General features: G+C 37.7%; 2 protein-coding genes across 2 annotated transcripts; both read right to left on the bottom strand.

The window, feature by feature from the left end:
• Positions 1 to 1,979: 1,979 nt before the first annotated feature.
• LOC110409074 (uncharacterized) lies at positions 1,980 to 12,133 on the bottom strand. The gene is made up of 16 exons (XM_021418307.2): positions 11,591 to 12,133; positions 10,348 to 11,072; positions 8,182 to 9,549; positions 7,617 to 8,024; positions 7,435 to 7,506; positions 7,189 to 7,278; positions 7,039 to 7,073; positions 6,831 to 6,918; positions 6,589 to 6,732; positions 5,457 to 5,648; positions 5,290 to 5,369; positions 5,130 to 5,202; positions 4,929 to 5,030; positions 4,511 to 4,616; positions 3,541 to 3,628; positions 1,980 to 2,863 (listed from the first exon to the last, which is right to left on the bottom strand). Exons 1-16 carry the CDS (start codon positions 11,958 to 11,960, stop codon positions 2,677 to 2,679), a joined length of 4,128 nt encoding a protein of 1,375 aa, XP_021273982.1. The 5' UTR covers positions 11,961 to 12,133; the 3' UTR covers positions 1,980 to 2,676.
• Positions 12,134 to 13,398: 1,265 nt separating this feature from the next.
• Positions 13,399 to 15,868, bottom strand: LOC110409452 (period circadian protein). Its single transcript, XM_021418799.2, has 4 exons — positions 15,601 to 15,868; positions 15,420 to 15,516; positions 13,999 to 14,397; positions 13,399 to 13,795 (listed from the first exon to the last, which is right to left on the bottom strand). Exons 1-4 carry the CDS (start codon positions 15,777 to 15,779, stop codon positions 13,658 to 13,660), a joined length of 813 nt encoding a protein of 270 aa, XP_021274474.1. The 5' UTR covers positions 15,780 to 15,868; the 3' UTR covers positions 13,399 to 13,657.
• Positions 15,869 to 21,901: the final 6,033 nt, after the last annotated feature.

Genomic DNA, 21,901 nt, shown 5'->3' on the forward strand with positions numbered 1-21,901 from the left:
ACAGTGGCAAAAAGGGTTGGGAGAGTAGAAAATATAGTTATATGGAGAGAGTAGGGAAGAGTCGGCAGCAATAACTATTTATTCAGATAAGGCATTAGTAGGTGGCGAGCAACTTGATGGACAAGGAAAAGACATGTGAGATTCAACCCCACAAAAGTGCTTCGCTTTTGCCATTTTTTAATACCAAATACCAAAACTGCCCTTGTCCCTCTCACTGATTGACGACGGCCTTTTTCCTGCAAAAAATATTAAATTAAATTAAATAAATCCAACGTGTCCCTACCAAACCCAATGTCCCTATCCCACTCCTATATTCCCATGATAATATCTGTGCGCTTTTTGAGCAGGAAATAGGAAAATGTTGACTCCGCCGCCCCCGGGTTTCACACCTAACCAAAACCAACCGCCGTGCGCAACCTGGAGCTGAGAGGGGAATAAAGCGAAACCATAACTTTGTCCTGGAGAATCAAGTTATACCCGGGACTCAGCTTAGCTTTTGATTCAAGCAGCATGCTAATGTGAAGCAGACTAGGAATAGCACAAGCTAATCTTTGGTCGAGAAAGCGGCGCCCCCGCCCGCGGGGGGACGGGCGCCGACGGCCTCGCGCGCCTGCGGGCCGGCCGGCCCGCTCCGCGGGGCGACGGCTCGCCGCGCTCCGGCCGCGGCGCCGTGGCCGGCGCTGGCCGCGCCCGCGGCGCGGCGGTCGCTGGCGGGCTGCGCGGGCCCGGTCGCGGCCGGCGGCGGCCGACGCGGGCCGCGGGCGGCGGGCTCTCCGCCCGGGCGCGCCGCGCCGCGGGCGCGGGGCGGCGGGCGCGCGTCTTGCTCGCCGGGACGCGCTGCCGCCCGCCCGTGCCCCCGGGGCGGCGCCGCGCAGGCGAGCTGCCTTGCCCGCGCGCTCCGCCCGGCGGGGCCGGGGCGGCCCGCCCCGCGCGTGCCGGGGGGGCCCGCGGCCCGGCCTGCCGTGTCGCGCCCGACGCGGCCTGCCCGCGGGGGCCGCGGCGCGGCCGCGGGCGCACTGCGCCGGCGCCGCGCCGCGCCCCGCGCCCCGGGGCGCGCGGCGGGCGCCCGCCCGCCGGCGGCCGGCGCCGCGGCGGGGGCGCCGCCCGCGGGTGGCCGCGCGGTGTCGGGCGCCCGGCGGGCCCCGGGCCGTGCGTCCGCGCGGCGGCCCGGCGGTCATCCGCCGCCCGGCGCTCGGTGCCGGGGGCCGGGCCGGCGGGCCCGGTACCCGGCGCTGCGGGCGCCCGCGTCCGCGGCGGCCGCCGCGGCTGGCGGCCGTCGCGGCGGGGCCGCCGCCGGGTCGGCTGCTCCCTGCGCGCATCCGCCGGGCGGCCCGTGCGCGCGCCCGCCCGGCGGCCTGGCGCGCCCTCGCCCGGGGGCCGGGGCCGGGGCGCCCGGCGCCGGACGGCCGGGCGCCGGGCGCCCCGGGCCCCCGCGGCCGGCGCGCGCGGCGCGCCCGCCGGGGCCCCGTGGGCGGGGCGTCGCGGGCGCCGCGGCCGCGCGCCGGCCGCCGTCGGCGTCGCCGGCGCTGCCGCGCGCCCCCCGCGGGCCTGCGGGCCGCGTCGGCCCTGCGCGGGCGCGCCCGGTGCGCCGGCGCGCACCGCTCGGTGGGCGCCCGGCGGGGCGGGCGCCGCGCGCGGCCGCCGGCGCCCCGTCGGGCCCACTGGCGCGCGCGGGCCCGCTCCGGCCCGGCGCCAGGTTCTCCTCTGTGTCTCGTGTAAATGTTTTACACAAAGTGAAAACGGGAGAAGAGTTCTTATATGAAAGAACAGCTTAGCTCCTCTGCATCAAACCTAAGAACAGATCAGAGAAAGAGAACCCTTCTTTTTTCCTTGGGGGGGGGGAAGTAGATTTGTCTGGCTCCCTTTTTCTTTTTCTTTTCTTCTCTTCAATTTTTTAATCTTCTTCTGTTTGAAGACAGGAAAAAGTGTTGGGGGAGTATCTGGTTTATCAAACTTTTTGGTCCCTGAAACCCGGCAGCCAAAACAACATAGCTGCTGCACGTGGCCTTTCAAATAATAATCCACGTCTGTGAATAGCGACCCAGTTTTGTATATACTCTGAAACAAAGTTCGACTGGATCCCAAGTATGGACAAAAGCTATATTCACATTCAAAAGAGATTTTCGAGGGAACACATTCATTCAACATCATACGCTGGCCTTCAATGGTCCACGCCACATATAAATCTGGCGGCCCTAGTGTTTAGAATTTCAAAAAAGAATGATGTAGACACTTCAACCAGTCAGATTTTATTCCTCACTACAAGCTTACCTCGTTTCAAAGGTCGATAAGCTAACCTCGTTAGCAGGGCTCTCCCTTTATTTGGGAAAATACACTGCCCTAACTGTTCAGGAGGCTGCGCCTTTGATCCACAACGTTACACTCCTGTTCCCAACAATTTCTTTCATACAGCCTTTTAAGTATTTATAGAGTGCATTTCACCTCCATGTCACTGCGCTCAGGTGAACTGGCTACTTTAAGGTGCTCCATACATTTACGGAACCACAAAAAATTGTTCTTACATTTACCAGTGACTAAAGATGTCAGCAAGTCATCACTTTTGTACTACTATTTACAAAGAAACAGAACACGATGCTCGAACGAGCAACAGGGAGAACAACAACAACAACTTCTTGGTGTTCCTACTGTCTTCTTGACGGATGTCAAAAACACTCATCACCTGCCCCAAGATCGCATCACCTGGGAAACACACCTACAGAGCCTTATAATCCTCGAGTGTCCAGCTCTAAGGTTACCAACTGCAGCTTTTATTTCAGCTGAGAGTGGTCGAAGCTGTGAGTTTTCTGTCCCAGCGGTGGGAGTCTGTAACTTATAAGGTAGGACCTCTGAAGGATAAACTCCACTGTTAAGAAACCACGAGATAAGAGAAGTCAGTTGATTACTTGACAAATTACTAGTAAACTTATCTTCCGTGGAGCCCATCGATACATAGTGTAATGCTTTACAATGATCAGAGCACATACAACAATGAGCAGTCACCTAAGAGTCTCCAGAATTCAATATTTTTATATTTAGACAATTACAGATCTACTTGAATTTGTTAAGAATTGTTATCCAAAGTTCACTCATAATTACAATCTGAACCACAACTGAAGAAAATGTTACCTAAATAAAACAGACTACCAATGGCACTTTTATAACAAGATTAATAATGTAACACTGAAGAAACAGTAACCAGTTAATCCAAAGTTAGGCAAGCTGAACTCACATTCTAAAAAACATCAGACTGCTTGAACTGCTAACATTTTTTGTTGGATAAGAAAAAAAAGAGACTAATTGGAAGTCTAAAATAATTGATGAACTGAACCAATCCATAGAAACTAATATAAAAATCAACATAATGCACAAAACAGTTACAAACACTTTGGCAAAGATCAATGCTCCATCTGTTATAAATTTCTCAACCACATGAAAAGATCATAAATCCAATTCAGGCAATTCAGCTGTACGATGAAGCATCAGATTAGCAAAATGCTTATTAAAGAAAAAGTAGAAAATACAATCTATGCAGGACTTTACCAGTTCAAACATGTCACGTCAAGAGTCATCATCACCTTTACACCACTGTCAAAATCGATGAAAGCAAGCTGCAAATCCAGCTGCTCAGCTGCAAACCAGGAGTGCTATCAAGTTTCAATTTGACCATATATGTTCTTTGGGAAGTTAAGGCTTAAAACCGGACAGAAGAAAGAGGACTGGGGGTCGATTTTGCACATACATATAGAGAATGGAAAAATGGTAACTAAGTCAAGCCAACAGAGCATTCTAACCAAAACAGGTTTTTGGCAAATTGATATTACAATGATTTAGAATTTAGGACAGCAAAAAAACCAAGTAATAAACACAGTTAATAAAAAAAACTAACTGCATAAATGATAAGAGTCATAACTGTTCTGGAAATCAAGAGGCAGAAGGCAACTAGGAAGCCATGATAGCAAAGTTACTGTTGTCTCTTTGGGAACATGAGTGCAAAAAAACTTACACAACATAGATTGAACTTTGGTTAGCCATTTACGGGCTATGCCCAAACCTCTTTACAATTATACTGTTAACAAAGTAATCAAATAGGACAGAAGCATTAAAACTTTGAATGGTCTTGCACACTTATCATTAAGAGACTTTACCTTGAAAATGTTAAACTGACTGAAGAAAGAGCCAAGGAAATAAACATCTTACCATTATTAGTTGTAGGATTGTATATCTCATTCTACTACTAGTAAATAAAAGCAACATCTAGAAAGGCCAAATTGATCAGCTCCACACAATCAGTAAAAAAAAAAAAGAATAAATAAGACAGTTTCATGCAGGATAAACATGCATAGGCTTCTAATAGAATTACATCCAACAAGAAATGCAATCCGGTCACCCATCTCTACTTTGATTGCCCGAATATAAGAATAAAATGTCAAATTCTCCTAAGCCATTGATTCAAGAATTTACGCCATGTCATCACAACTTCAGAGAACATGATAAAGAGACAAATGAGTACCAGACGGAGAATGAAAGCTTGTTAGTGTCAGATTTCTAATCTCTAACTGCGCTATCTGTACTTCCTCAACCACATCTAGCAGATTTGTCAAAAGTAAACTCGTTCTCTGCATAATCAGGCCAAAACAAAGTGAATAGTTTCAAACATTGCAATTGTCCAGAAATACTCTGAAATTTCTGAGATACACCGGGAACAAGTATTGAGTAAAGTTCAACAGGTTAGAGCAAATATAACTGCAAGAAACCACAGAATCACTTGCTCGAAACTTGAAAGAATGTACTATAGCTTCATTCCAGGGCAAACATAAGCAAAGCATAAGCATGGTGTACTTTTCTTATAGAAATTAAACTAAAATAATTTGTTTACATCAGAAGTGAAAAGCAGGAGACACAAGACATTACGAGACAGAAGTACTTACTTGTGTTTCTTGTGCTAGACTTTTGGCCCCAACATGCTTCTTAGTGGATTCATGTTTAAAGACAAATGCAAATGCCGAGCAAGCATCCATGTTTGGGAAGTTCTAATGAACAAGATCAAACTTTAAAGATAAGCATGACAAAATGAAACAGAAAAGAAAAAGCAAAAAGGTGGACTTCAGTTACATCGTTGACTTTGGTACCTTAGTGATGTTTATATCATTCAATTTGTTTGCAACAATAATACTTGAAATTGGACCAGTATTTAACTTGAGACTGCAGATCATCAAAATATAAGAAAAAATGTAAAACTTTGCTGACATAAACAAGTTATGGTCAAAGATAAATACATCGAAAAGCAACCTCTGACAGATGAACCCATGGTAGTTGAGAACAAGATTGTGAAGGCCATTCCTATTCTCCAAATCATCAACCTCCCACAACTGATGAAATAACAGACAGGTTATGTCTCATTCATAAAATAATCTCCAGTGTGTTTTGAGAAGAATAAAAGCAAGAGTTAAAAAGACCTGCATATCCTGGCGTATAAATCTGCAACAAGTTCTCTTCTTCATATGATCATTAACCAAATCAACAGTGTCAGAACAACTTGGTTCTCCTTTCATCTTGCAATAAATGTGAAAAGATTTGGTTAAATTTTTTATTTTCTTTTCCAGAGCTTCAGCCTCATGCTTCATTGTGGTAACTTTATCGCTGGATCCCTGGCATGACACAAAGAAAACGTAGCAAAAGAACAAAAAAATAAACCAAAATTAATGATCTAGATCCTTTAAAACATTATAAGAGGCATGAGCAAAACTCAACTGTAATACACGACATATGAAGAGATAGGATGAATCATATTAATTTTTAAACAGCTGGTTTTGATTATAGCTGATAGATGCTACTGATATTTAGCATCATTCATAGCAACAGTATATGGTGGAGTCCTCCACTGCCTCTGGTACGCTTTATGCTGAAAGTTAGTAGTATTTCATAATATATAGAGGACAATACCCAAAATATGTAAAGATTATCTTTTTATTTTTTTCTGAACAATCACATGACATATAAATCATGCAGATATTGTCATCAAACAGAAATAGATCATGTAATCATCCAAGAAACTATAATATCATACTCCAAATAAAGTTAATGAAACTTTTAAGCAAAAATGAGCCATAATCTTCCAAGATACTAACTCTAATTTTCTTCTTTACTGAGATATCTTAAAATGTCAAAGAGGGAAATAAATATAATTCTACATCCAGCTTAGGTTGCTATATGTTTGAGACCATACATATAGCTTATACCAGCTGCAAAAACAACAAAATATGATCGATACACAAAAAAGAATTAGTCAAAGGAAATTCTTTGCCACTCAAATGGGCTTTGCTCAAAATTAAAACACATTATTACAATGAAAATTGGGAGCCATACGAACCCAGCGAGGATTTCATTTAAAATAAAACATGGTTTCCCATTCGCATGACATAATATTAGTCTCTCGAGCAGTACCTTTTTTCCTTTTTAATCATTTAAGCATATAAATTAAAAAGAATGAGATAAAAAATTAATTAAAGCAGCAACATGGCCATATCAACCTTTATAGTGCTAAAAAACATGCAGAATAGATCCACATCTTATAACAGATAAGTATACCTCAACATTGCCTCCAATTCTAACTGAACGTAAATTATCATCAAGTTGAGTGTCTTTTTCAGCAGACACAGGTGGAAGTTTGACACAATTTAACTTCAACATTTGAGACTCCTGAACTCTGGTTCTCAGTAACTGTACCTGTTTCTGTATTGAGGATTATAGGCAACAAAACCATACACATTTGAGCAGAATGAATATTAGTAACCAAAAAGATAAAGAAAAACAGAAAGGAAAGCAAATACCAGCAATCTTTCGCGCTGAACATGCATCAACTGCAATTTAGCCTTTTCATAGACTATTCTATAGAGCAATGGTCTTGTCCCAGCAACTCTGCAAGGGCATCATTTTCAGCAACCTTACCACTTGTAATGCAGAACCATTTGCATGGTAATTACAGACACCAATATCAGTCACATTCATAATAAAGACATGTGGATAAAGTGGAACCACCTCTTATGCCAAATATTGCTGGATTGATCATATGCCTACCAACAGCAATATATAGGAGCAGTGTCAGCAATATGTTAGTCTAGTTTGGTTATTAGGGTCGGAATAGCAAGCAGCAGCCCTGCATACAAAAAGGCTGGAAGTGTTGCTTACCGAGCATAGCTGGGATTGAATTTCAGAACAAACCATCGCACATAGATTAACCTTTTGCTGATGAATCAATATATCTTCCATCATGTTTATCTGCACATTCAAATTATTGAGGCACAAAAAAAAAAAGGAGACAGGAACTGTTACGTGGGAATTTAGGTTAGGAAAAGATGTTATCATTATTTATATCCTGCATTTTCGAAATAATGTTAGACCGGCACAGAAAATTTAGAAAAACAAGGTATGTACCACTTTTATATTTAGTTTATCAAAGGACGGAGACAGTAGCTGATTTGTATCTGCGGATAGTTTGAGAGAAATCTGCAATATAAGATCTAATCAAATTCAACAGGAAAGGTAACAGTAAAATTTTTGTATCATATATCACCAAACCTGGATATGCAACAAATTAGGCAACATGGTACACATACATCAGTCAAATTTTTCAATGTTTTGCCATCTTCAATCCTTTCATTTCCTTTATCACTTCCATCATAAAATTCCAACATACGCTCTGCACAATTTTCTCCAACTTTATGAGATTTAGGACTCTGCTGGATACTGTTACGCTTATCTGCATGATGCACATCTGGAAGAGCTACTTCTTCACTTGTCCTTTTTCTTTTTGAAGAGTTCTTAATGTCTTGGACCGGAGTTGAATTCTGTACAAATCTTTGATGACAGTCTTCAATCCTTTGTAAAGCTGAACTGCAGTTAAGAGATACCACATCTTTTGCAACAGAGAGTTGAATATTATCACCATGCAGTTCTTTCCTACATGGGCTCCAACTTGGCTCTTTTGAAGTGGGACTCTGAGTTTGCTTGTTCTTGGATGGGCTCTGAGCAATTATTGCACCAGACTTTAAATGTCAGCTTTAATATGAATTTAGAGCTAGGAAGCACTGAGGCTAGTATTGACATCAAAACACAGGGCAAAGATTTGATCGCAGTAGACTGTGACTTAGAATGAGAGAAGATTTAGAGAAAGACATATACCTTTCGAGGAGACGGCTCATTTTTACTTCTTCCATGTGCATCTAAGGAAGCAGAAGTGGAAGAAACCTTCATCTGTCCACGAGACTGGGTTGGCTCAGTTGCAGTCTGGATATTCTTCTCATGGCTTCCTGACTGCAATTCAAGGGCAACATCATCAGGGAAGTTCCTCAAGGTTTTAGAAGTATTCTGCAAATCAAGTCCATTACTCTCTCTTTCATCCACCATCTTTACTAGACAAAAGTCTTTTAAACTGTTAATCTTAACAAGAGGTGAGCCGGACTGTGTTCTGTTTTCAGCTGTTGGAGTTAAATAGTTACTGATAGGAACTGTTTCTACTAGGTTGCATTCTCGTCTAGAAACAATAGTGGTGCTGTTATCCTGATGTTGAAGCTTTAAATTGCCAGAAAGAGGGCTTTGGTATTTTGTTGCTGATGACAACTGATTTAACCTGTCCACCAGAGGAGAAACAAGCTTATAAAGTGTACCCATATCTCTCTTATCTTCACGTATTCCAAATGTCGAAGCTACTAGTGTCCCATCTAAAAGTTCTACTGGTGTCAAAGAATGATGCCCCACTTTCTTTCCTGAGTGAGTGAACTTAGATGGTGAAGTAAATGTGACCATTCTTTCAGTAGATTTGTCATTATATTCCTTCTCTTTTCCAAGTCCATTGGTCCCTCCATCTTGAATCAAACTACTGATGTTCTTTGGAGTCCCAAGACCATTGCAATCTACTTTCCCCTTCTTCAGATCAACACTGGATAACTGCTTCTCTAGATTAATAATGGGGGCATTTGCCTGTTGGCACTGAAAACTCTCACTCAGTTCCTCCATAATGGTATTGAACGGAGACGCTCTAGAAGAAAGAGACTTTGATAATCTGAGTTTTGACTTTACCATTCCATCATTGAAAGCAGAAGCACAGGGAGAAGGCTCCAGAATTTTTAACTTGGAATTACTTTTCAAAATGGATGGCACACTCCCACCTTGTTTTATGCTTCCCTTAGACAAAATAGAACCCGGGTGTTTTGGGGAAGGAGTAACAAATAGTGCACATCTCGGTGAATTTGTGGTATCCAGAAGTATTTGCTGTCTTTTAGCAGATATCGAGTATATGGACCCAGCTAATGGAGACCCATGCAGTTGATTAGAAGCATGACCAACATTCGAAGTATGTATTTCATCCTGAGCAGAATTTGCTTTCACCCCATCTTTAGTTGGAGGCTGGTTTCCATATTCAAACTGTTTGAACAAATCTACCTGAACAGCTTCACTACTCTGGTTTTGTGGGGTACCAGTAGTAACAGCAAGCAACTCAGAATTCAGCACACTTGTTCCAGACATAACTTCAGTAATATCCTTGTTCCCCTGAAATGGAAACAATTAAAAAAGAGTGCAAATCCATACCTTAGTTCTTCCTGAAGAACTGACAGATACTAACTGAACAATGAAAAAGTATATAAATCTCTATTCACCATCTCCGACTAAGGGTGTCAATGGAAGAAATATATGAAATTGTGTCAGTGAAAGCTACTGCAATAACCCTTCATAAGTTGACAAGTGCAATACTTGCATCTTTGACATGCCATTGCATAACATAGATTCCTAAATAATATAAAATTAAAATCTCACAAAAGAAAAAGAAAATGATCTTGTAGATGTTAGGATAGAAAATTGTGAAATCCAAAGCACCAATGTGTGAATGAAAACTCCAAGAAATCAATAATGTAACAATGCCCTATGTGAATCTATTTAATGAAAGTACCAAATTAAATTAAAAAAAAAAGGAAATAACCAAAACATTTAAAAAAGAAAAAAACAAGCTAAGGAACATAAGATTGACAGGAGAACATACTTTGTTCCCTGATACCAAATTAAATTCTTGAAAAGAAAATAACCAAAATATTGAAAAAAAAAAGCAGCATATTACAAATGAAAACTCCAAGCATTCAATCATGTAACAACACCCCATGTGAATCTACTTAAACTACCAAATGAAATTATTAAAAAGGAAATAACTAATAAATCTAAAAAGAAACAATCTGAGTAAAATTAGATTATTAGGAGAACGCACATTGTTCCCTGATACCAAATTAAATTATTAAAAAGAAAATAACCAATATTTGGGAAAAAAAATAGTCTAAGTAACATCAGATTGAGCCATACTTTGTTCAGATGATTAGGAGTATGGATTTGCCAATCGAAAAAATCTTCAGCAACTGGACCATCTTTTGGGTTTGACGAGCAGTCATGCACTATTTGATCAATAACAACGGTTGTCAAATCACATGTTGCCTCAACCAGTTTGTTTTGAGCAGTGGAAACACCATTACTAGACATATCATTATTATTAATGATGAAAGGCTCTGAATTCCCGTAATGTAAGGGCTCCACACAGTCATTCCCATTGTCATGAGAAATGGCCAATTCAATCCTTGATAACTTTGGACTGGTAGAATCAGAAGCAGGGATGGCATTAAGCTCCTTACTGCCTTCTGCCAAAAGTGCTTCTAATGTGGGAGAGAGTCTGCCGTAATCATACCTATGCAGGCTTTCTCCAACAAGACTCATGTCGTTAGAATCTCTACCACCACTATACTTATTAATAGGCACAGGTGATGGAGACTTTAGCTTCTTCACCTCTGTTAACACCATTAAATTTTCCGGATCAGAAGACATGGTAACTTGGCAAGGCGTCTTCTCTTCAGATGCAAGACTAACTCCTGTTGAGGTAGTGAGATCTCCTGACTCTGATCGCACAATGCTACGAAAATGCATTGAAAATGCTGTTGAATCCATTGTGATATCATGGTTATCATCTGAAGCAGCAGAATCAGACAACCTTCCAGGTCGGATAAAGTTTGCAGACACAGGTCCAAAAAAGTTGTCTTCTGCAATAAGACATTTGAACAAACATTTCAAAACATGGCAATTATTAGCATTAACCATTCTATTCATTAGCTTAAATCACTAGATTTATGATATAACGGGAGACAAATATCTTTTCATCTCACAAAATTTTAAGCAATGAGGCGTTGTATATTAATGCTTTGTTTGAGTGTTATTTTACTACTTGCTTTTTGATTCTTAAAATGTTGCTAAGAAATGAAACACAAATAGTGAAAAGAAAATTCATATTTGATCAAAGATGAACAAAAAATGAAAACATAACTCACGTTCAAACATAATTATTATATATAAGGTAAAGTAGAACATTTTATTACTCACCAAAGCTATCGAAAACATTAGTATTTGCTCTTATGTTCAAGTTGCACGTTTTGCATTTTGGTTTCTGAAACAAAAAGGCAATAACAAAATAGCAACCGAACGGCGCCTCAACAATTTTGAACCCTAACTCTTGCCAAACTAAAACAAATGCTTAAAAACTAACAATGCAACCCAAACTGACCATCATTAGAAGTAGCAGACCCCACTGTGCTACTTCCACCGGGAGACGGCGACTCCATCGGCCTCAAGAACGACTTTCTCGCGCTCAAGACGTCGTTATCTTCATCCTCATCGTCATCACCACCGTTTGAATCATCACTATCCACCAAATCTCTAAAGAGACCAAGCACTGCCTTATCCCGGTCAGAAGCTGGCCTGGGAGTGGAATCCGGCGGGGTCTCGCAGTCGTCGTCGCGTTTGAAGATATGGACCGAGGTGATCTCGCGGTCGGCAAAGCTCACGCGCCGCGACCGTTTCTTCCTGAAGGCGATGGTTTCTTCGTCCGTCTCCTGCGTGTTGCAGGGGGGTTCGTCGGGGAGTTTGGAGGCCATTTTTCCGGAGGAGAGAGTGGGGAAATTTGGGGAAAATTTCGGAATTAGGGTTCAGAAATTGAAATACATCTTTTCTTTCCTTGTGTTTCAGCAGGAGTGTGGGGACTGGTGAGTGGCTTTGTGCGGGAAAGATCCTGAAGAAATTTTGAATTCGCAAGCCCTTTCCTTCTGCCTTTTTTTTTTTTGCTTTGTGTGCGCTCTTTACTCGTCAACATAATGTAATACTTACTAGAAGTGGAGAGTGGACCTATTTTTTTTTATTCATTATTTTTTGCAATAAAAATGAAATGAGATTTTGTTTGTGGCAAAAACAATGGAAAGCCATTTAACTCAAATTTTATTAGTATATTTATGTTACGAAGCAATTTATTTATTAAATAAATGAATGATTACTTTAATTTTTTGTAAATGAAAAAATATTAAAAAAAATTTAAACATAATGAGTAAGAAAAAGTCTCTAAATTAATTATAAAATTCAAATAAATATTTATTTTTTATTACCTTTAATGAAACGTTTATATTTTTATTTTTAATTAAATAAATTTTTATAATTAATAATTAATTAATATTACTTAAAATATTAATTAATTTTTTGTATTGATGTGACATGATAAAATGGTTACATGGTATTTTTTTGTTCTCCATTTCAATGCCACAAGTAATATTTTGATTAATGTTAATTAATTAATTATTAGTTATAAAAAATTATTTAATTTAAAATAAAAATATAAAAATTAATTAAATATAATAAAATAATAAATATTTATTCAAAAATTTTAAATAATTTAAAAATTATTTTAAATTTTTACCTTCAAAAATTTATTTAAAACATGTTTGGTTTAATTTTTTTTTTAACTTAAAAGTTATTATAAAACTCTTAATCTAATTTCTGATTATGATAAATTTTCTTATATAGAGGGTTTTTTTTTTCTTATATAGAGGTTAATTTCATTAGAATCCTAGTTTGTTGTCATTTCTATAAAAAAATTTTCTTTTATAAAAACAAAAGGCAAGAAGGTGATTTGCACATAAGTAAATAAACATACAATATATGCAACGAATCAACATGTTCTATTATGTTTGATTTATTTTTCATTTTTTAACGAATTATTTATAGTATTATTTTTTTTATATTTTTACTTTTATGATAGAAGCTTCTGAATTACAAAATAGTCATTGTCTTTATAATTACAAGATCATGATTAATTATGTACATTAATTAAAAACTTTGTTCAAGTTTTTAAAATTCGACTTTCCCAATTCGCCTATTATCTAGATTAACCAAAACATAATCAACCATTGATTGTGCATCAGAGTAACACACAAAACTCACACACCTATTTTCGTTTCCTTCGTTCTTGTCTTGCTGTCCTTTTCTCTCACAGTCAATATTCCCTTAAGCTTTTATACACATTTTTAATATGCAAACACAAAAATATGATGCATGAAAAGAGAAATTCTATACTCTGAAAACATTTGGAGTTTTAAGCACTACACTTCCCACTATATCCGACAATAAATAAAACATGTTAGACAGCCTAGGCAATACGATCAACGTTTTAAGCACTACTACACTTCCATATACATACATACATACATACATACATACATATATATCTGCCTTGGAGTTTTAATACTGCCTGCACACGTCGATAGGGGTTACACCTCAGCTTCTGATTCCTACAACAACTTGACGCTTAACCATAGAATGCACGCCATGGCTCTCGACCACCACTACCGGACTTTGCTGTTGGAATCCAATTAGTTTTTGTTTGCTCTCTGCGGAAGTATGTGCCAGTGGTGCTTGCCATGAGCTCTCCTATCTCATAGAGGGTCTGCGAAAAACCATTTTCCAATACATCCAAATTAATCTCAAAACCTTTTTAAAATGTCAGGAACAAATTGAAATCAATTAACAAGTAATGCATCACTCCCTTTATTAGGGCAAAAGCAGTACTGATCTGGTTTCCCACATCAATCCTTGCTCACCTATTCAAGTCATTATCACATTTGCTTAAAGTTGCCAAAGAATGAATACCTCTAGGTCCTCAATTAAAGCTTGATTAAATGGGCTTTGGCTTCTTTGCCCAACTATAATAAAAGTTGGCAAGTTTGCCGCACGGACTATCTGAAGAAAGCAGGCTAAAGGCTCATAATGAATTTGCAAAGATAGAGGAGGCTTCTGGGTTTTGGCAGCAATGACTCGACTTACATCGGTCTCTGGGCCTACTTGAATACCATAAAGAGGAAGCTTGTTGCTATTTGTTGTTAAATTTCCACCTTCCAACTTAAGCTTTGATGCTGGCACAAGAAAAGGGGCTACGATAGTGGGTACAGTAGATGATATGTGCTCAGCATCTGCTATTTTAGCCAGAATTGCATTTATGGCATGTGACAGTATTGGTGGCTCCAAATGATGTAGCATCACCATTGTTGCCTGAAACAGAGTAAAAGGGAAGATAAAATTTCCATAAAACATTTATTTGCTCATGAAACTAAGATGTTTTATGCGGCAAAGGAAACAATCAACCGACAATTTCAGGAACAATGATGCAGTGGATTGATACACCCATACTAGGCCAAATGGCCTTAATTCTTTATTCAGAAGGAACAATCTTTCTCAAGGTTGATTATTTTACCACTAAGATTGCCAAATACATGATACCATATTTCATAAGTTTTTGATGACAAGATGCTTAAAAGGAAAAGCATGCCAGCTAATATTCGAATCCATTCCATACGTCTTCTCAACCAGTGACACTCATCAAAACTATATTCAGTTCAGATAATGTCCCTTATTCTGCAAGTCCTTAAATCACATTCCTGTTTCCTCACCCTCAGCCAACCACAGCTCCATGCCTTTCCCTTTTATTTCTGTTGAGTCCAGAATATTGCATACACCAATTTTAAAATGTCGCAACCTCTTTGTAGATCATGTAGGATTCGAGCTAATGCAGTAAATTAGTGAGAAAGAGAAGAATGCAATGTTTCAGTTATGGACTTCCACAAGGCATTCAACAATACAATTAAAAGTACTTAAATATGCAGTAGTGGGCTAAAATGCAAACCATCAAAGAGGCAGGATCACAACATTTTTAAATTAGCCCCCAAGGGAACGCTCTAAAGGTTAGAACTTCGAAATTTTTCAACTTGAAAATCTAAGGTTTGAATCTTGGAGATGGTATTGGTTTATGAGGCGGGAGAGGGCCCCCTCCTTTCCTAATGAGCTTCTATATACCCAAAAATATAAAACCACTCATGTATGAAATATAGAAACCCAACCTAAAAATTGAAAATGACAATCTGAAGAATCCATTTTCCGTCTTATTTTACCAGGATACACACCTTCCAAAAAGAGGTAGCTTGATGTGACTCCTCATTTATAATCAAATTTACAAGCAAACCCACAACATTACATTCAAAAAAGAATTTCGAAATTAATCGCAAAAGAGATGGTACCTTTGCATTGTCTTCATCCCTCAATTGAGCCACAGAACCAGTCAAATTTAGATATTTGTGGTCGTATTCCCGTAATCCGAGGTGGAATAACTCAAAGCTGAAAGGAAAGAAACATCGAAAAGACAGCTTTCTTAATCCGGGTTTTGAATGAAGATCACCGAGAGAGAGAGAGAGGACTTACACTTTACTATAAGGGTAGGGGATAGGGCAGAGACCTTGGGCGATGGCGTTTGCAAATCCATCTTCGTCGTCGTAAATGAAGAAGACGTTCGAAGCTACCTTCATTCTCCATAGCTCTCTACTTTGGCTTTGGTCGCTGTTTTGGAGTGAGAGTGATTCCAGATTTTCCTCTAGATCCATGGAGGCAGTAAGGCACTCGATGACGATGAGGGGAAATGATTCTTGAAGAAATATAACAAGTTGCAGCAGTAATATAAAAAAGAAAAGGCGGAAATGTTCTTATTAACTTCTACATTTCTTGCAATTCAAGTTCGGCCCGAGCTAGCAGCCCAGAGTTGCAGATTTGGTCTCATTTGGGTTGCATTTGGCATAGATTTACCCGGTTCGACTCAATTAGACTATTTTATTATTAATATAATATTTTTTTAAGTTTTTTATTTATTAACACTAACAATTATGAAACATCAATTTTATAAAAAATATTAAATACGTAAAAATTAAAACTTTTTTTAAACTTCACGAATAATTTGGAACAAAAAGAGCATACATTTATTTAATTTTAATTTTGAAATAGATTAAAAATATTTAAAATAATATAAAAATATATTTTATTATTTTTATAATAAATAATATGTAAAAATAGATGAATTAAGCTAAATTCAGGTTTTAAAAAGGGAGACTTGGTTAGCCTACAACTTGAGCTCCACTTTGATATTAAAAAAGGAAAACTTAATAAATTTGGTGTGAGTCTTGTTTAACTCGACTTATGAACATATCTATTTATTTATTAAATAATTGAATGATTTTATTGTTTTATCTTGACCTAATAAATTAATTTATTTGAGTCAACAAATTTAGGGATGAATTTTTTAATCTCTCAAAGATAAGTTATTTTAAAAATAATTTTATTTTTAATTTTACCTATTTTTAATTAAAAAAAATTTTAAAATAAAATTATTTTTAAGAAAATAGCCTCATAGGCAGGTTATACGATTTGAAATTTGAGTTGATTTAGAAATAGTAACTAGAATAGCTCCATCAGAATAGCAAAAGGGCAGTCCTTTAACACATGTAGAATCGATTGCTCTGTAGAGTGACATCGAGGGCAAAAAGGGTCATTAGTCAAATGTTTCTGTACTTTTTCCTTATTCGTCAGTAGAATATAAATGTACAAATGCGTTCGGGTCCTTGCCATTTCCTAGCCAAATTCCACAATCCAAACTTATTCTCCATATCCTAACTCGCTTCTCCACATAATACTTCATATGTCGAGGCAGTGGCGAATTTCCCATGAGAATACAAAGCTCGGTAGGGTTTGTTTAAGTCATTTCCAAGGGATGGCGATATCATCTCTGTTATTAAGTTGAGTTCCTCGGTTGGTAAAAGAGAAACCATTCGGCTCGTGTCCCAACCTCCATTCGGTAAAATGAATTCTTTGACACTATTGTTATCATAAAAAAAAGAAAAAGAAAAATCATACTAATTGTCCAGCTTCTCCTAATGGATGATCACCAGCCCATTTATCCTTCTAAAAGCTGGTTCTAATCTCATCTCCAATGGTCCATCTAATTTGCGTTTAAAAATCCCTCCACAAATGACTAATAGAATACCAGAAAGCAGAAGCACTCGCCCTGCTAATTGCATCTGGAAAAATAAAGGAACTTCAGATGTATTTTGCCCGTAGGATTCTCACCCATAAAGCATTCGATTTTGTCCCTATTGACCAACAAGCTTTAATAATAAAGGCCTTATTCATGGATTTTAAACAATGCTTCCTTTTTTGATTTACAGACATCCTTCCATTTCATGAGATGAACTTTTCTAGAATTGGGGTCTCCACCCCATAGAAAATTATGACAGTGAGCTTCAATTTTCTTGCCTGTCGCCACTGGTAATAATACGGTTTGCAAGGTGTAATACGGAATCCTCGAGAGGACAGATTTCGTAAGTGTAAAACGAGCAGCAGAAGAAAGTGTGGATGCTTTCCATGAACTTTCTATTTCTGATTTTTTCTTTTCAAGATACTGAAATAAGTTAGCCTCCTTGCGGCCATATCTCAAGGGCACACCTGGGTACGTCCCTATATTCTTTGAATACATGAATCTTGACGCTACCGATAATTCATTAATGAGAGATAAGAGAGACATTCTTTGAACAACAAAATGATGACTTCTCAACACTTACCTTTTCATCGGAACATATACAGAAATCTGCAAGAACATCTCTAATTATCTTCATTTGAGAGATGGATGTCTTAGAGAAAAGTATCAAATCATCCACAAAAAATAGATGTGTAAGGGGAGGGCCTCCTCCACTCTATTTTATCGGTTTCCCAAGTCCTTGTACAGCAGCCGCCTTAATACTGTGAGCCAACCTTTCCAGGCAAACCACAAAAATATAGGCAGAGAGTGGGTCACCTTGTCTAACCCTTTTAGAAGGACTGAAACTTTCAGAGAAAGAGCCATGATATCTATCATTCTTGTTATGAAGACATTCATTTTATTTGTTTAATATATCAAAATACATGGCTTACTTCTTTTTCAAAAACAAAAAAGAGATGAAAGATCATCTTTCTAATTTGAATAAAAGAATTGTAACTGATTTAGCAATTTGGACAAACATCAATGTATGAATTACGGGTTATGTAACTTGTACGTGTTTAACTTCCCAAGAACAGTGATATAGGAAGCAACTCAATGACTGTGGAGAGCCAGTCTAATACGCTTGCATCTGATGCTAACCCACCTAACACTGGTCCTGGAAAGACATTCAGAAATTTTAGATTTGATAGTGTTGCAATATTAACAGCATTGGAAGCTGGCTTTTCTGCTTGAAGATCAAACCAAGTCCTATTCGTGACATGTTTTCTGTTTACATAGCTGGGACTGCTGGGTTAGTTGCTAGAGCTTCACTTGTAAAACAAATATCATCATTGCCTCGACTGGCTGTGTATACTTGTGTCAGATTTAAATGTTCAGGTTTGTTTGACATGTAAATTCTGTACAGAAAATCCTATGTGGCAACGAATGCAGTTCTTGTTGACTGTTTTGTTAGTTAAACTGGTGAAATACAGTCCCTTTATATGCAAAAAAAAAAATAATCCTGAGAATGAAATGTTACTGATATAAATAATTTTATTTGCCTCTACATGATTTTCTATTTTTACTAGTTTTTTTTTTGTTTTTCTCCAATGTTTCTTCTAAACAATATTTTAAAAATGATACATAATATGTGAAGAATTGACTAAAAATAAGCATTTATACACAAAATTCAATTGACATTTAGTATAATAGTGTGATTAAATTATAGTCTAGAATAATTTTGTCCATTTGTAAAAATATGTGAGCAAATTATAATAATGTTTTGCATTTGGGATAAATATGTGATAAAATATAATTATAGATAATTTTTTCTTTTGGAATAAATATGTTTTTAGATTATAATAAGGATAATTTTGTTTTTTATGAAAATAAATGTCAATATAATAAAAGATATTTTTATTTTTTTATAATCTATTCATTTCTTATTTCAAAATTATTTTTACCAATCAAATACTGTAATAAGTTATAATAACAATTTTTATCTTATTTTATTTATTATACTAAATTACATAATAACTATTTTATTTTATTTTATTTCATTTTTGTCCATTTTTTGAACCAAACGTGGTCTAAAAATATGAAAAGATTGTTATAATTTATGATTTTGAAAAATCTGTTCTAAGCATGTAATTAATTAACTGTAATTACTCTTGATGAGTTAGATAACCATATGTATATATACAAAAAACTTGTATTCATTTTAAAAGGAAATGGAATAAAATCAGTTTACCAAATTCTCTTCCTATCTCTTCAAACTAGAATTTTACCCAACATTCTGACCTTTGTCAAGGAACAGTCCCACCTTCCAATACTAATTTTGATCATTCTAATCATTGTCAAGACATTATCACAGATCCTTCTCAACCTATCAACACATTGCTATTCATCTTTCATCTTCACCGCAAAACCAGAATCTTAGAAAAAGCATCAAATTTAGGCAAGTTCCTAAATACCTAGAACCTTATCAATGTACATTGCCCTCTTATACTTCTAATGTCATAGCATATCCTAGTATATCCTATTCATAAATGCCTGCCTATTGAGCAACTTTCTCCAAAACACAAAGTTTTCACATCAACCTAGTCTTATATTGTTGAACTTAATTCTTATTCAGAAGCTGTCAAACATGCACAATGGAGATATGCCATGAAATCTGAGTTAGATGCCTTAGCTGAGAATAATACTTGGGTAGTGATACCTATGCTTAACAACTTTAGGGGAATAGGTTGTAAATGGGTGTATAAGGTGAAGCTTGAGGTAGGTGGAAGTATTGGGAGATACAAGGCAATGTTAAGGCATAAGGGTTACAACTAAAAAAAGGGGTTTGATTATTAGGACACTTTCAATCTCGTAGCTAAGTAAAAAACAATAAGGGTATTTTTGGCATTAGTTACAATTCATGAGTGGATGTTACCTCAGTTAGATATTAACAATACATTCTTGATTGGTGATCTTTTAGAGGATGTATACACGAAGCTGCCTCAGGGTTTTGAAGTTAATGAGGAGTGTCCACATGGTTATAAATTGGTATGTAAACTTCAAAAGTTCCTTTATGGTCTTAAATAGGCCTCTTAGTAGTGGAATGCTAAGTTCATAGAGACTTTATTGCAGATTGGCTTTGTTTAATCAAAGTCAGATTATTCTTTATTCACTTGAAGAACTAATGATTGTAATTTTATAGCACTTTTGGTATATATGGATGACATATTTATTGCAAAGTACTTCAGTTCAAGTTGAGAAGGAAGTAAAACAGTTTTAAAAGTCTACATCCAAGTTAAAAGACCTTGGTGTGCCTAAATATTTTCTTGGTATGCCAAAGAAAGTATGCATTAGATTTAATTGAAAAGCATGGTTTGTTGGAAGCAAAACCTGCATCTACACCAAGGGATTATAATCACAAGATTATCATAGGTAGTAATGAAGATTTGTTAGTGGATAATTCCAATTATAGACAATTGACTGGAAAACTATCATGTTTGCCATTCACTAGGTCAGAAATTATGTATGGGGTGCAATATCTATCATAGTTTATGGATAAATTAGGTATTGTACATTTGTAGGTAGCATGTAGAATATATATTGAAGTATTTGAAGCGCTTCCCTGGCCAAGGTATCATCATCAGAATTACAGCTTTAAGCTTATTGTGACAATGATTGGACTGGATGCTTATCAACAAAAAGATTTGTCACACGTTATGCAATGTTTATTGGTGAATCTTTAGTAAGCTTAAGTCAAAAAAGCAAAGAGTGGTGGCAAAAAGTTCAGCTGAAGCTGAGCATAAAGCCACGACTATTACCACTAGACTTGTCAAAATGAGCTTGGCCCATTGGGTCAGTTCATTTTTTTTAAAATATGAGATGGGTTGAGCTTAAAAATTTAAATTCATATTAAAACCGAGCCTAAACGGGTGGGCCAGCCCGGTGGGTTCAAAAAAAATTAAGTCGTGGTTGCCAACTTGTCAATATGGGCCAGCCCGGCGAGTCCAAAAAAAAAATTAATTGTGTTAAATATTGAAAATTTAAAATTTTATTTATATTTGATGCAATGTATTTGCTTATTTATTTGTAATATGTTTTTATTATTTAATTTATGGACTAAATCATAGTATAGTTGTATACTTGTATTGATGAGTAGTAGAAATAATTTTTTTTTGAAAAAAATGGGTTAGTCCGGCCCGACCCATGAGCTAACAAGGGGTGAGCTGGGTTGAACATTTTGTAGCCCATATAAAATATGGGCTGGCCCGGCCCTGCCCATATTTTTTCAGCCCACAAGGGCTAGGACCGAGTTGGGCCGAGCCGGCCTATATTGACAGGTCTAATTACCACTTGTGAGATAATGTGGCTGCTATTTCTTTTGCAAGACTTTGGAATTAATCATTCCAATGCTTTTGAGTTGAGATGTGATAATCAATTAATTTTAAGTTTATGTAAAAATTTGCATTTGAGCATTTATTTATTGGTTGGTGTATTATCTTCTTACTTAAAGAGTAGGATTCGAATCCCTCTCATCCAATTATAAAAATAAAATATATGTAAAAATTTAGATTTTCACGAAAGTAAGAAGCATATCGAAGTTGATTGTTACTTTGTTCAAAAAAAAGTACTTGCAATAGTTATAAAGCCCTGTTGCATAGATACAACTTCTCAACTAACAGATTTATTTACAAAAGCTTACCAAATAATTTCACTCACTTTTTA

The sequence above is a fragment of the Theobroma umbraticum genome, unplaced genomic scaffold, assembly GCF_002168275.2.
Source record: "Theobroma umbraticum cultivar Fairchild unplaced genomic scaffold, ASM216827v3 scaffold_44.0, whole genome shotgun sequence".
Classification (NCBI taxonomy): Eukaryota; Viridiplantae; Streptophyta; class Magnoliopsida; order Malvales; family Malvaceae; genus Theobroma; species Theobroma umbraticum.

Bases quoted from the DNA above. Each gene is read 5' to 3' on its own strand.
- LOC110409452 (XM_021418799.2), bottom strand. From the start codon at position 15,779: ATGGATCTAGAGGAAAATCTGGAATCACTCTCACTCCAAAACAGCGAC. The intron at 15,517-15,600 runs GTAAGTCCTCTC...CTTTCCTTTCAG, and splicing joins CCCTACCCTTATAGTAAAGT to CTTTGAGTTATTCCACCTCG. The intron at 13,796-13,998 runs GTATTCATTCTT...GGTTTTTCGCAG, and splicing joins CTTTAATTGAGGACCTAGAG to ACCCTCTATGAGATAGGAGA.
- LOC110409074 (XM_021418307.2), bottom strand. From the start codon at position 11,960: ATGGCCTCCAAACTCCCCGACGAACCCCCCTGCAACACGCAGGAGACG. The intron at 6,919-7,038 runs GTGGTTCCACTT...ATGCCCTTGCAG, and splicing joins AGCAATATTTGGCATAAGAG to AGTTGCTGGGACAAGACCAT. The intron at 5,370-5,456 runs GTCTTTTTAACT...TTATTTCATCAG, and splicing joins TTATACGCCAGGATATGCAG to TTGTGGGAGGTTGATGATTT.